The sequence below is a fragment of the Lolium perenne genome, chromosome 7 (genome assembly GCF_019359855.2).
Source record: "Lolium perenne isolate Kyuss_39 chromosome 7, Kyuss_2.0, whole genome shotgun sequence".
NCBI classification, from domain to species: domain Eukaryota; kingdom Viridiplantae; phylum Streptophyta; class Magnoliopsida; order Poales; family Poaceae; genus Lolium; species Lolium perenne.
Window position 1 is genome coordinate 231725525 of NC_067250.2, and position 12721 is coordinate 231738245.

The 12721-nt window shown below is 46.5% G+C and overlaps 1 protein-coding gene and 1 non-coding gene across 2 annotated transcripts; one reads left to right on the forward strand and one right to left on the reverse strand.

The window, feature by feature from the left end:
• The first annotated feature begins 8721 nt into the window (after positions 1 to 8721).
• On the forward strand, positions 8722 to 10902 carry LOC127313925 (arabinogalactan protein 20). Its single transcript, XM_051344409.2, has 2 exons — positions 8722 to 9044; positions 10615 to 10902. Exons 1-2 carry the CDS (start codon positions 8924 to 8926, stop codon positions 10719 to 10721), a joined length of 228 nt encoding a protein of 75 aa, XP_051200369.1. The 5' UTR covers positions 8722 to 8923; the 3' UTR covers positions 10722 to 10902.
• A 1163-nt stretch (positions 10903 to 12065) lies between these two features.
• Positions 12066 to 12137, reverse strand: TRNAK-UUU (transfer RNA lysine (anticodon UUU)). Its single transcript has one exon. It is a non-coding gene; the product is annotated as a tRNA-Lys (tRNA).
• Between the last annotated feature and the right edge of the window lie 584 nt (positions 12138 to 12721).

Consider the following 12721-nt stretch of genomic DNA (forward strand, 5'->3'; position numbering starts at 1 on the left):
GGCAAGAACATTAAACCGGTATCTCGATGGCTCAAACCATCCGGTTTGGCATGCCTTTGGCATACCGGGGGTTATCCCCCCAACAAAAGCAATGAGCAAACAGAGCGAGGCTGATCCTTGTGATCGGCCCCAAAAATTATGAAGGAGCATTACAGAACCTTCAGTCAACACTTCAATAGATATGGAGGCCGATTCCAGCGATCGGCCAAAATTATCTTCACCACGTATTGCTGCTTGTGTTTAACATCAATCTATTGGGCAGCAGCCACGTCGGCGGATGAAAGTCAGCACGAATCCTCGCGGAGCCGACGTACAAGTGCAGTGCCCTGGCTAACCATAAAAGCCGATATCTGCAGTCATCTGGCAGATTCGGCTCGGGGGGCATATAGTCAGATAAACATGTGCAGATAAACATTAAGGGCCGATTAGGGAAAATCGGCCAGTAAAAATTTTTTTACAGCCGATGCAAGGGCATCGACTTTAGAATTAAGACCTACTGTGATGGAGGCCTAAGGTGATGGTCGACCCTACGTGTGAATAACCAACGTTGGAAGCCGATGCGTAGCCATCGACCCTAGTACGGTTACACAAGACCAAGACCTACTGGCTATATGCTCAAAGTTCACATTAACATCGACGTTCAGTAGAAGAAAGCTGATCAGCGACCTGTGCATCCTTGCCTGTATTCTCGCCTTGATTAAGGCTCGGGGGGCAGTTAACTTGGTAGATGTCCTGTTTTGGGAGCCGATTGGAGTCACATCGACTGGCCTTGCATTGTGATCTTCTCTGAAGTAGTAAGGTGTTGCAAAAGAAGACTACTGAAGCTATGGAGAGGAATCGGGAAAGGAGGCCGTCGGCTTTTACAGGTTTTGGACCGTCCTGTTACTGCAAGAGAAGGAAAGGGACTGGATTCTCAAAATAGCCGATGAGTAGTCATCGGCTAAAGGATTGCGAAAAATTATGGTCAGATATCAAATCGCAGCCTGAAATTGAGAAGTGCTTGACCGACGGGCTAATCGGCATGTGAGTCCGGCTTCACGGGCGTCCAAAAGAAAAGAAATCCGATACGTTGCTATCGGTCTTGGCATGACAGGCGGAAGGAATGAAATTGGATTAATTGAAAGATGAATTGAAAGAATAATTTTCATTAATTCAAAGGAGCGGCTTTACAAGAAAGAGCCAATGGCTCTCAAAAGAGGGATCTGGTGCCTAGTGCACTGCTACTACTAGTCCTATTCTACTAGTCGTCGCTGTCCTCGTCGTCACCACCGTCGATGTCGTCGGCGCTGCTCCCAGGAAGCTCCTCGTCGCTGCTGCCCCAGCCCTTGGCTGGAGACTCGCCCTCCTCATCATCATCATCATCCTCGCTGTCCGCCCAGGAGCGGAAGCGCTTGGTCGGCGGATACCCGATGGAGGAGGAGGATTCATCCTCCTCCTCTTCCTCCTCGTCATCATCATCGTCTTCGCTGTCCGCCCAAGATCGGAATCGCTTGGCCGGCAGAAGCTTAGCGGGGGAAGAGGGGCCGCCCTCCTCTTTTTCTTCTTCTTCCTCTACTTCTTCCCCCTTCCCGTCGGGGGAGGTGGGTTTCGCCCAAGGATGGAGGTCGTCTTCACTTTCGCTCATCAGCTCCCCATCGATGTGGAACGTGAGGTCCTCTTCCCCATCGGTCAGAGGCAGGTCGCTCTCTGGCGCGTGATCGGAGTTCCACTCCGGCTCGCTTGAAGAGAAGGATTGGAGAGAGACGAAAGAGGAGGAAGAAGAAGACATGGCTGAGAGAGAAGAGGGTTTTTTGGTGCCGATGGACGGAACAGAGGAAGGGGATGAAGAGAGCTAATCAATCGGCACAGTTAAATAATGAGAAGCCTGGTGGAAATTTAATGCCATTGCAGTTTTCGAGGAAATGATGCCAAGGTTATCAAATTTTGCAGAGAAGCTGGAAAGACAAGGCATCATGATGAGGAATACTGTGACAGGTCTGCTCTGCCATGACATGACCCTTCGAAGGAAAAACAGAGTGGTTTTGAAATTATCATTGCCAAAACCAGGGGGGCATGTGTTATCACCAGATTTTGGTCAAATCAGGAGGTGGGCCGTAAGAGAGATGGGCTTAGAAGATTACACGTGGGAGATCTTTGAAGCGGCCTCGCACGAAGAGTTTGGGCTAGATTGCCCGTGTATCTTTAATTATGGTAGATTATATCTTAGATTAAAAGTTAGAGTTTGTATCGTGCACGGTGGGGATTATTCCCACGTTGCAAAGTCCCCTGGACTATAAATATGTATCTAGGGTTTATGGAATAAACAACAACCAACGTTCAACCAACAAATCAATCTCGGCGCATCGCCAACTCCTTCGTCTCGAGGGTTTCTACCGGTAAGCAACATGCTGCCTAGATCGCATCTTGCGATCTAGGCAAAGACAAGCTCCACGTTGTTCATGCATTGCTCGTATCGAAGCCTTGTTGATGGCGAGCAGCGTAGTTATCATAGATGTGTTAGGGTTAGCATAGTTCTTCGCGTAACATGCTATCGTAGTGCAACCCTTGCATGTCTAGCCGCCCTCACACCTATCTTAGGTGTGGGGGCGGCACCCCGCTTGATCATTATTTAGTAGATCTGATCCGTTACGATTGCTCCTTGTTCTACAAGGATTAGTTTAATATCTGCAATAGTTAGGCCTTACAAAGGGGTGGAGGATCCAGCGGCACGTAGGGTGTCATTCGCTGGCCCTAAACAGGATGTTCCGGGGATCAACCTTGTGTTGGTTTTTAGGCCTTGTTTAGGATCGGCTTACGATCACCGTGCGTGGCCGCGAGGCCCAACCGTGAGTAGGATGATCCGATTATGCGGTGAAAACCCTAAATCGTCGTAGATCTCATTAGCTTTATCTTGATCAAGCAGGACCACCATATATTCGTGCACCTCGTACGAATCATGGGTGGATCGGCTCCCTGAGCCGATTCACAGGATAACCTGAGAGCCGATCGAGGCTCGTATTTAATGTTTACGTGTATGCCATGCAGGAAACTAAGCGAGGCATCTCCATCACCTTCCCGACTGTATAGGTCAGGTGGCACGCCCTTGCATCAGCATCGGACGTGTGACCAGAAGGCTTTGCGGGCCGTCGCTCGGAGGGACCTCAGCCAGCCGCAGCTCTAGGTTGTTCCCGGCTCTACGGTGTTGCCCATCGCTGCCCGCCGGTGGGTTTCTGACGACAACAGCGATGCAGGAGATCGATGGCGCGGCAGCGACCGGATCGGAGGAAGACGATGTCCAATTGATCGATTTCGGGTGCCACGGCTTAATTCCTTTGGTAGGGCGACTAAGATAGGCAAGCTGAATCGATTGGATATGGCCTCGAGTCTTGGCGAAATCTACGGCGATCGCAAGGATTGGAGTGCCGACGGCGGCGTGAACAGAACGCTGTCCCGTTCTCCCGCGTACAAGTCAAGGGAACAAACAAAACTTGGTTGGTAGATCACTCCTGGAAATTTTCAAGGCTTGGAGATCACTTAGCTCTTCATCTGGTTAAGATCATTGCATCGATCTGCGCTGGAGCATGTCGCCGGCGGCAATCGATTCGTTTTTCTACTCCAGTTGACGTGGAGTTCACGGCGATGGTAGAAGGCAATAACAGAGCAGCCTTTCGATGGTATTTTTCTAAACACGAAACTTTCAGTGGTATTTTTCAAAAGCCTGGATCTTTTGATGGTATAGAACCAATTTTCCCATTAATACATGATCATGATCTACTAAAATAAAACAACATCACTTCACATGTGATTAGCATTTCATGTCTTTATTCTTGATTAAACCTATATGATCCACTAGTGTCCCCTAGGTATAAACCCTAGCTTGTTACCACATGTTAGCACCATTGATCACCATACCACACCATTAGAATCAACCTCAACCATCAAACCCTAGTAGAACCATAATGATGAACCCTAGTATCAACCTTGTGTAGCATTTCACATCACATGCTCCTATTCCACTAAACCCTACTTAGGAGATGATAAGCCACTTAGCTTAGAAACCATTAGAGATTATTTAGTAAAGCAAATGTGAAACCATAGCAAACCTAATAGCAAACCTATGGAACCATCTTAATAACCATCCTTTGATATGATGTATATGGGAAACCATAGTAATAACCCTACCAATACTTGCTACATATACACCCATTCTATTTAAAGAACCCAACTAGTTCCTATTAGAGAACTAAATGAATCCAATAGTAAACCCTAGAAAGCCATAACTCCTATGTATAGCAGTTCATATTCTTATTTAACCTGTTCTTCAAAATTTATTCTTTTGAAGTACAAATGTCAATCAAACCTTAGAAGCCCTAATCCTTCTTTGAAATACTCATTATTTCTTAAACAACATGTTCTTCAAAAGTTATTCTTTTGAAGTATAATACTAGTAATCATCAACCATGTCCTGTAGAACTTAAAATGGACAACTGCTCTTTACATATTGTTCAACTACAAGTCCTTTATGTATATGCTTGTTATAATACATTATCTTACTTGTTTATGCTATTAATATCATCAACCCTAATAATAACCTTGTTTGAGAACCATTCTAAAAGTGCAACACACCCTAAAGAAATCTTTACAACTCATCAAACTTAAATCATCGAGATTAGGTTACGCTCGGGACGATTGCATCTTTGCCAGTTCTTTAAACATTGTCCTTACCGGACAATGCTGGTATTTCAGAATTTAGAGTTATCACGTATCGGAGCTTTTGCCTGCATAATCTTGCAGTCAAGAAAGGCAAGTTCATCGCTTGCTCATGTCATTTGATTATTTTTATCAAACTATATGCAAGTACTATACTTATCACTCTTGCATTGAAAAGCAAAGTATTATTTTACAATTATGAATATGACTATGTGATGGGCAATGGAACCATGGTATGTGTTTATGGTGGAGGTTCTATTGCAAGGGTACTATTCATCTAGGACTAAGTACCAATGCCGTCCAGTGATTCTAGCGCCGTACATATCGCGTTAACCATAAGATCTATAATGGCTCTGGGGAAGTCAGCTGTATCTTTTCCCTCCTGCACGCCAACGGACTGGTAGATCCGCGGGGTGCTGGAGGCACTGCCGTAGGTTGGGATGGCCTTTTAAATCCCCATCCGTGTGGATGACGGGCTCTACGGTCTATGATGGATTGTCCAAAGTACACCGTGAGTAAAGCCGTATGATCGGGAGATGCCTACTGGGGTGTGCGGTTGGAAAAAAGGGTGGGTTTGCAGGGTCGCGGAGAAGGCAGTGATTGGCTTGGATCTTACACCTGGCCCCACACCAAGGAAGTGTGGACGGGAAAGTACACCCGGTTAGTATCAAGGATAAGTTCTCTTATGGGAAAAGTAACACACCTCTGCAGAGTGTATCAAATTGTGGCTGTCACTCCCTGTTCCGGGAAGGGAACTGCGAACGCGGCAGGAAAGGAACTCCACGAAGTTCTGCTCAACCTGTGAAGACTGACGGGCATAGTTTTCACAATAAATAAACCTTTTGAAGAAATGTTTATGAAAACTTGCATTGGCCTATGACTTTCTGGTCTATGGCTGTAGCTAGTGCATGATACACCTATTTCCTAATATGAACTTGCTGAGTACGCTCGTACTCATTCCCTCACATTTGAACCCCCTTCTTAGATGGAGGCACCGAAGGAGAAACTACCGTGGAACTCGAAGACAAATGAGTCAACTGCAACAAGATGAAGAATCCAATCAAAGAAGTCAATGGAGTCAACTTCTGCATCAGCTAAAGTGGAAACTTAGATCAGTAATAGAAGGGAACCTTTCCCTAATCCTAGCACCTAAGTAGCTAGAATTCTATAGCAAGCCAAGTAGCTCTTAAACTTGAGTTAGCAATAAGATAGACTACGAGTCGTTCTTGTGGAGCTTTATTTGAAGTTTTACCTCACTGTAAAGTAGGAGGCTGTGTTGATCTTATGTAAACAGTTCGTGTGTACTTCTATAGACATACCTTGGACTCGCATATGTTTCTGTTGTACCACTCTGAGGGATGTAATATGAGTGGAACGGTGTTTCACTTGTGTTATGTCAACGACTTGTGTACTACACCATGCAGTGGTACGCTGGGTCACCACATCATCTCGCTTGGCCTCTGCCTTGGAGCTTGTCCGCCCCTTCAGGGCTCTTTGATGCACTAGCCTCACTTGGGGCGACACCATCAACATCGATGACATTGGATTTCCCGGCCTTTGCGTTGGCGTTATAGGCTGCATAGAGCTCGTGCCACCTGGGACAATCTTTCACCATCGCCCAACAATGGACCATGTGGAAGTTCTTCATCTTGTTGGCGACCTTAAAGTTGCCCAAAGATTGGGTCATCAAGTCGACAACGCTAAGGCCACTAACCTTCCGCTTCTGCATCGTGTCGTAGGCGGCGTTGAACTTGGTGCATTTCTCTTGGATAAACACCCACCTTTTTGCGAGAGAGGCCTCACTCCGATCACTCACAAAAGGGTGATCACCCAAGTGCTTATGCTCGCGGAAGTAGTTGTGGATCTTCTTCCAAAATGTGTCATCCTTTTGTTGGGCACCACAAATTGGATCTTGCCAAACTTCATCCACGCCTCGCAAATTTACACGTCCTCAAGCTCGGTGTAGCCTCCAGTTCTCTTAGCTTGGGGACCGACGAACGGCTCGTCCCCAATGTCACCCGGGGCTTTTTGGGTGTGGTTTTGGGTGGCATGTTGGGTCTTCATGCCGGCCCTTTCTTTGATCATGGTCGCCATGGCCTGGTCTCCATCGAAGAATTCCTGTGACACATACCATTTGGTTGGACACAAACGATGGTTGTGATAGAGAAACAAGCATACGTCTGCCGATAAGCGTTTGTCGAGATTTTTTTGCACGCTCCGAGGCAACCCGCTCGCCGAGACATTGAGGTCGATGTTTGGATCGGCTGGCCACTCGTCCGGACGCTGCCGTCGTGAGGCCTAACTGGCGCGAGGACTTGTATGTGGACGAGCCGCGGCTCTTCGCCAATGCGTTGGTCAGCACATGGCCTCAGCGTTAGTGCGGGCCTACACTTGGGTGGCGTAAGCCATTGCTTTCGTCCTTTTTTTGGCGGCCTCAGCCGTGGCAAGCTTGGCCTTCACATTGTCTCTACGGCCAGCTCGCTTCCCCGACTCGGCCTCCCTCTCCTTCACCGTGAGCTCCTTCTTCAGCTTGATAAAACCGGGAGCGGTGACCTTTTTATGCAACAACCACGAACTACGGCAGTGGCGGTGACAACCTCAATGTTGGCCACGACCGTTGGATCTGTAGCCTTGGCCACTGGCAAGGCGGAGTGCACCGTGGTCTCTGTTGTATTGTGATCCAAATTCATATACTAAAGGGAGGCTAACTTCTGACGAGCGGAGCGAGGCCCGTCGCCGGAGGCTTGGTACGGTACGGATCGTTGGCACCGCCTATATATACATCTTGTAAGCCGCCGGCTAAGGTTTGTCAGATTATAAGATAACCCACGGCGTTTGTAAACACCTCCCGATATAGTGAAGTTTTGCTGGCTGGCGCCCGTGGTTTTTTCCCCTTCTGTGTTGGAAGGGGTTTTCCACGTTAAATCTTGTGTCCCCTGCATGTGTTCTTGTTTCGTTCTTCGTTATTTGCTTGTCGCTTTTATAACAGTCTCCATGGGTGCAGCTAGATCGTCGAGCGCGGGTGGCGGCTGGAAGAGAGTGGAGAGGAAGAAGTGTGGCTGCTGCCTCGCTGGCCTAGACAGACAAATACTCACGTTGGCCGAGTGCAAACCCACACCAATTTTGGGCTCGGTTTGCTTTTTTTGTTCGGCCGCTGAGTTTCGTTTTTAAACCGCGCGAACATTGACGTACCCGAATTGCCGTTGTAGCAGCTGTTACGCTGTGCGTCTGAAAACCTCGGATTCTCTGCCATCGTGGGGCCCTGTCAGTTACAGTACACCACTGGTACTGGGGTAACAAACAAGTTGCTGTATCGGCCACAGCCTGGCACGAGGCGTGGGGCAGCGTCCGGCGAAAGGAAAACATGGCCCCCTCGCACGAGCTGCAGTTTTCACATGCCACCGCGAATACTGCCCACGTCTCTCTGTCTGTGACCGCTTATTCGATGACTAGTTCACTGTAGGTGCCCCACCTGTCATTGAGTGTCGGGTATATGCCCGGGTACCTCCCGCGGGTGGACGGGGCCTGGCAAATCTGTCCCCACGAATCCCGCGCACAGAGATCCTCCGCTGCAGGTGGCCCCGAAACCTTAGGGCATGTACAATGGTGATGACTCAGCTGTCTGTAAGGGGTAGTTATAGGTTATTTTGGTGATGTGGAGGAAAGAGAATGAGGAGAGAGAGGAAGGTTGTCTGTAAATTCTGAAGAGCAGCTGTAGGCTTTCTTACAGGCGAACTTACAGCATTTTTGTTGTTGTATGGAGGGTGTCTATAACTTATACTTACACATGGTTATGACTAAAAATAGATAGCTTACAGACAGACTACTGTAGACACTGTCTATACTACTGTCTATATATGATATGGAGTGCTATTACAGACACACCTATCTAAACCATTGTACATGCCCTTAGATCGGGCCCACGTGTCACTGAAAGTTACGAAGAGCCACCTATTTTATTTTTTTCGGTTAGTAATAATGCTCGCCTCGGTTACCATTTTGCCGTGCTCGTGTCGTATATAGGCGCCGCGCGCGCGTTGGCTGCATTCCCGAGCCCGGAATCTGAGCGAGAGAGCGAGAGGCAGGGCTCGCGCGATTCCTTGCTTTGCTCGCCTCCGGCGGTGCTCTTGTCTTGCCTTCTTCGCGGTGGCCGGAGAGGAGGCGAGAAATCAAGAGGCGAGCTACGGGCAGCAGCAGAGGACGAAGAAGTTCAGAGGAGAGCGGCCAGGGAGAAATGGCGGCGGCGTGGACCTCCGTGGGCCTGGTGGCGGTGGCCGCGCTGGTGGTGGGCATCGCAATGCCGGCCTCCGCCGCCGCCGCCGTGCAGCCGCCCGCGCCAGCGCCCTCCAGCGACGGTGAGAAACCGACAACGCCCTGTTTTTCTCTCTTGAGTCTTCTTGATTGATGGCTTGCGTTTTTCCGTTGTTGGCTGGTGCGTGGGCCCCGGGCGACTCGCTTTCACTGCCACCCGTTTTGCATCTTCATTTCGTTCCCTGAATAAACCGTCTCGTTCCTGACAGTATAGACTTCAGAGTTCAGAAGGAACAGTTGATTTAGCCATCGATGTCCGCCTTCTTGGCAGCCTCCCCGCCCCGGTAGTGTATGTATAACGTAAAGCTGTTTTACTTTTCCTCGGTTGCGAAATCACACACATTTCGTAGACGATCCAGAAATTCCTCCCGACTGTTCTTCAGCAGGGCTGTTTCGGGTCATCTCGCCAAGCAGCAGCAGCAGCAGCAGCACTATCAGTGTATCACGCCGATAAAAAAAAGTTCTGCTAAATCACAGAGCGCGCTATTCTGTCTTCGTCATGTTTCCACTTCAAAGTTCCACCTAAAGCACTTCCCTAAAATTCCTCGCACTGCATACCCGCCCATCTCAGCTTTGATGGTTTCGGAGGACTCGTACGGTTCTAATCATGCTTGCCAATTCACATCTCCTGTACTTGTACCGTGGTACTTGCACATGTCAATTTGTTGGAGACGTAGACGTCCGTTCACAAAGTCATAGCCCTGTTTTGCGCTTCATTTTGTTGCTTCTTCGGTTGTGCAAGATCAATGTGATTTATGCCTTACTTGACTGAGAAAAGTTCAGTTCTATCAGTACGCTCGTGACGGGGAGCTGTCTCAATCAGGTTCTTTGGGACTTGTTTTGTACTTGCCAAGTGTTTACTAACACATGCTTGATGCAATTTATTCCGAGTTACAATTATGAGAAGGAATATTTAAGGAATCCTTCGTACTGCAAGATATATATAAGTGCGTGAAACGACATTTTACTGATGGGCACATATGCTTCAAACGATTGATAACCACATAAGAGGGGTTTCTGCTGGTCCATCTGTCGAGAACCTAGCTTTCCTCCCTTCTGGTGTACTAGCTGAGTTGGTTTGCACTTCTCTTTCGCCCGTACTTAGCTCAGTCCGTTTCCTTGAGTAGCTTCCACTGAAATGCATGATACCTGGCAGGTGTCAGCTCATGGTTTAGACTTCTACTGCAAGCGTGTCGAGTGTTATGCTTTCTTTCCTGAAAGCGATTTGAAATTCTGCAAGTAAATGTGTGCATACATTTGAGGTCTTCAGGTTTTGACGCACACATTTTTTTTTGTTCTACTTGCTTGGGAGTGACAATCATGAGAACTGAAAATTTAGAAATCCACTGGATTGGAGCTCTTGCCATCAGTCAATGGGCAAATGAAAGTTGAACTCAAATATATTATCCTTTGATAAATCGCATGAGAGTTCAAACCATAAGGATGCTGCAGCTCCCTTTTCAGGCATACTCCAAAATTCATTCCCTCTCTCGGGTTATCGTTCACCAAGACCATGTAAATGTTTGTGTGACCAAACTGTTATTTTCATGCCTCTTGGTTCACCAGCTGATCAAATGCAAATAGACTGATGCCTGCATCTCTGTTCTGTTGCAGGCACAACGATTGACCAGGGGATCGCCTACGTGCTGATGCTGGTGGCCCTTGTGCTCACCTACCTCATCCACCCATTGGACGTTTCCTCTCCATACAGGCTCTTCTAATCTGTATTCAGATTGTATCAGTAGAGTATTAGAGTTAGCTATGAGAGTGCGAGGGCATGGTGAGGATTTAGGTAAAGGGTGTGGTAGTCTATTTCTGTACGTGCGTCACATGATTATGAACATGTTACATGTTTGGTGGTGGCTTGATTCTGCCATTATGTGAGTGTTTTGGTATTCAGTATATACATGTATTTTGCTGATATATATGTGATACTTGCCACGTGATGTGCTGTGATGTGTAGTAGGTCAGGTTTTGCAAGTTGCAAAACCTACTAACCATGTGCAGTGGCTGGGGTAAGGGGGGGTGCCCCCCTGACATGCACATAGCTCCTTGTGGATGCTTCCTACTAACCATGTGGATGCTTGTCCAACTCCCCAAAGGTGATCTCTTGTTATGCAGATCGTCCATTCCAGACTCATTTATGGTTCACACTATGTTTCTTCCTTTCCTGTGACCGAGAGGTCCCAGGTTCGAGTCGCGGTCTCCTCACATTGCACTTCGTGAGGGTAAGGCTTGCCACTAACACCTTCCCCAGACCCCGCACAGTGCGGGAGCTCTCAGCACTGGGTACGTCCTTTTTTTTTTTACTATGTTTCTTCCTTTCCTCTTTGTATATATTTTTTGGAATTCCATAAAGTCCAAAATTCGTGGTAATTTCAAGTATTGAAAACATATTTGAATCCTTCTGACAAAAGATGATTAAGTATTGTACTCGTATAAAAATCTTTGGGCTCGAAATGATCCCATAACATTCTAGGCAAAAAAGGCAACTTTATGATAAATATGGCGTGAATAGTACATAAACATTCGCCTTTTTGATTTTGTCTATTTTCCCCCCAAAATACCATGTAAATTATTTCGAGCCAAAACATTTTTATACGAGTACAGTACTTAATCATCTTTGGCTGCCAAAATAATTTTGAATTTTTTGCCCTTTTTTTGAACTAATCATGGATGTATTTTCCTACATCTGGAGTATTATTTATGTAGAGCTAAAGAGTTATGTACAATCTGAAAAAATAAATTTATGACAAATATAGCGTGAATCATAAACATGGGGCTTGTTTGATTTTGTCTATTTTTTTCCCAGAATACCATGGAAATTATTTCGAGCCAAAATATTTATATACAAGTACAATACTTAATCATCTTTGGCTCCCAAAAGTATTCGGATTTTTTCCTTTTTTTTTTGAAGTAAGCATGGATGTATTTTCCTACGGAGTATTTTTTTCACTTCTCTAGCCTGCTCATGAAATGCCTATGTGTAAACCACGACAAGAATTATGTAGAGCTACACACTAATGTATGAAAAATAAGCATATACCAAAAATTACTAGAGACTACGCCGTCCGTGGGGATCGAACCCACGGCCACGTGGTTAAAAGCCACGCGCTCTACCACTGAGCTAGGACGGCTATTATATTGTATTTTTTTAACTATGGATAAAGATAATACTAGGTCGTGTATCTTTTCCCACACGGTTTGTATTTGATGGGGAGAGCACCAAATATTGAATTCACTTGACACCAACATCCAGACGAGGTGCGCTAGTAGCAAACACGTGGACACAACGCTTGATTCTATAACTAGATTTAAAGATCAAATTTGAGGTCTGATTTTCCCTTCCTATCCATTTAGACGGCACTAGATTTTTAAGACACTTTACCTTGTAAGCTGAACAAGGAAAATCATTATACCTCATCTCTCACAAAAACATATATTGTATATCTTATTAGAAATGGCTTATTCCTCTAGGGATACTACGGAATCAATATCAAGTCATTAGAGGCTCAAGTTCTTAGCATGCTCAACAAATGGAGAAAATAAAGGCTAGAGACCCAATTGAATGGACCTCCCAAAGAAAAGGAAGGACCCAAACGAGGAGAAGTCCAAGTGAAAATAAGTTCATCTTGGAAGAGGAAGAGAGTCCTTGGTCCATAATAATGAACTATTCCCTCTCTTCTAGTTCACCGTGGACTAGACGATCATATAGTTTACC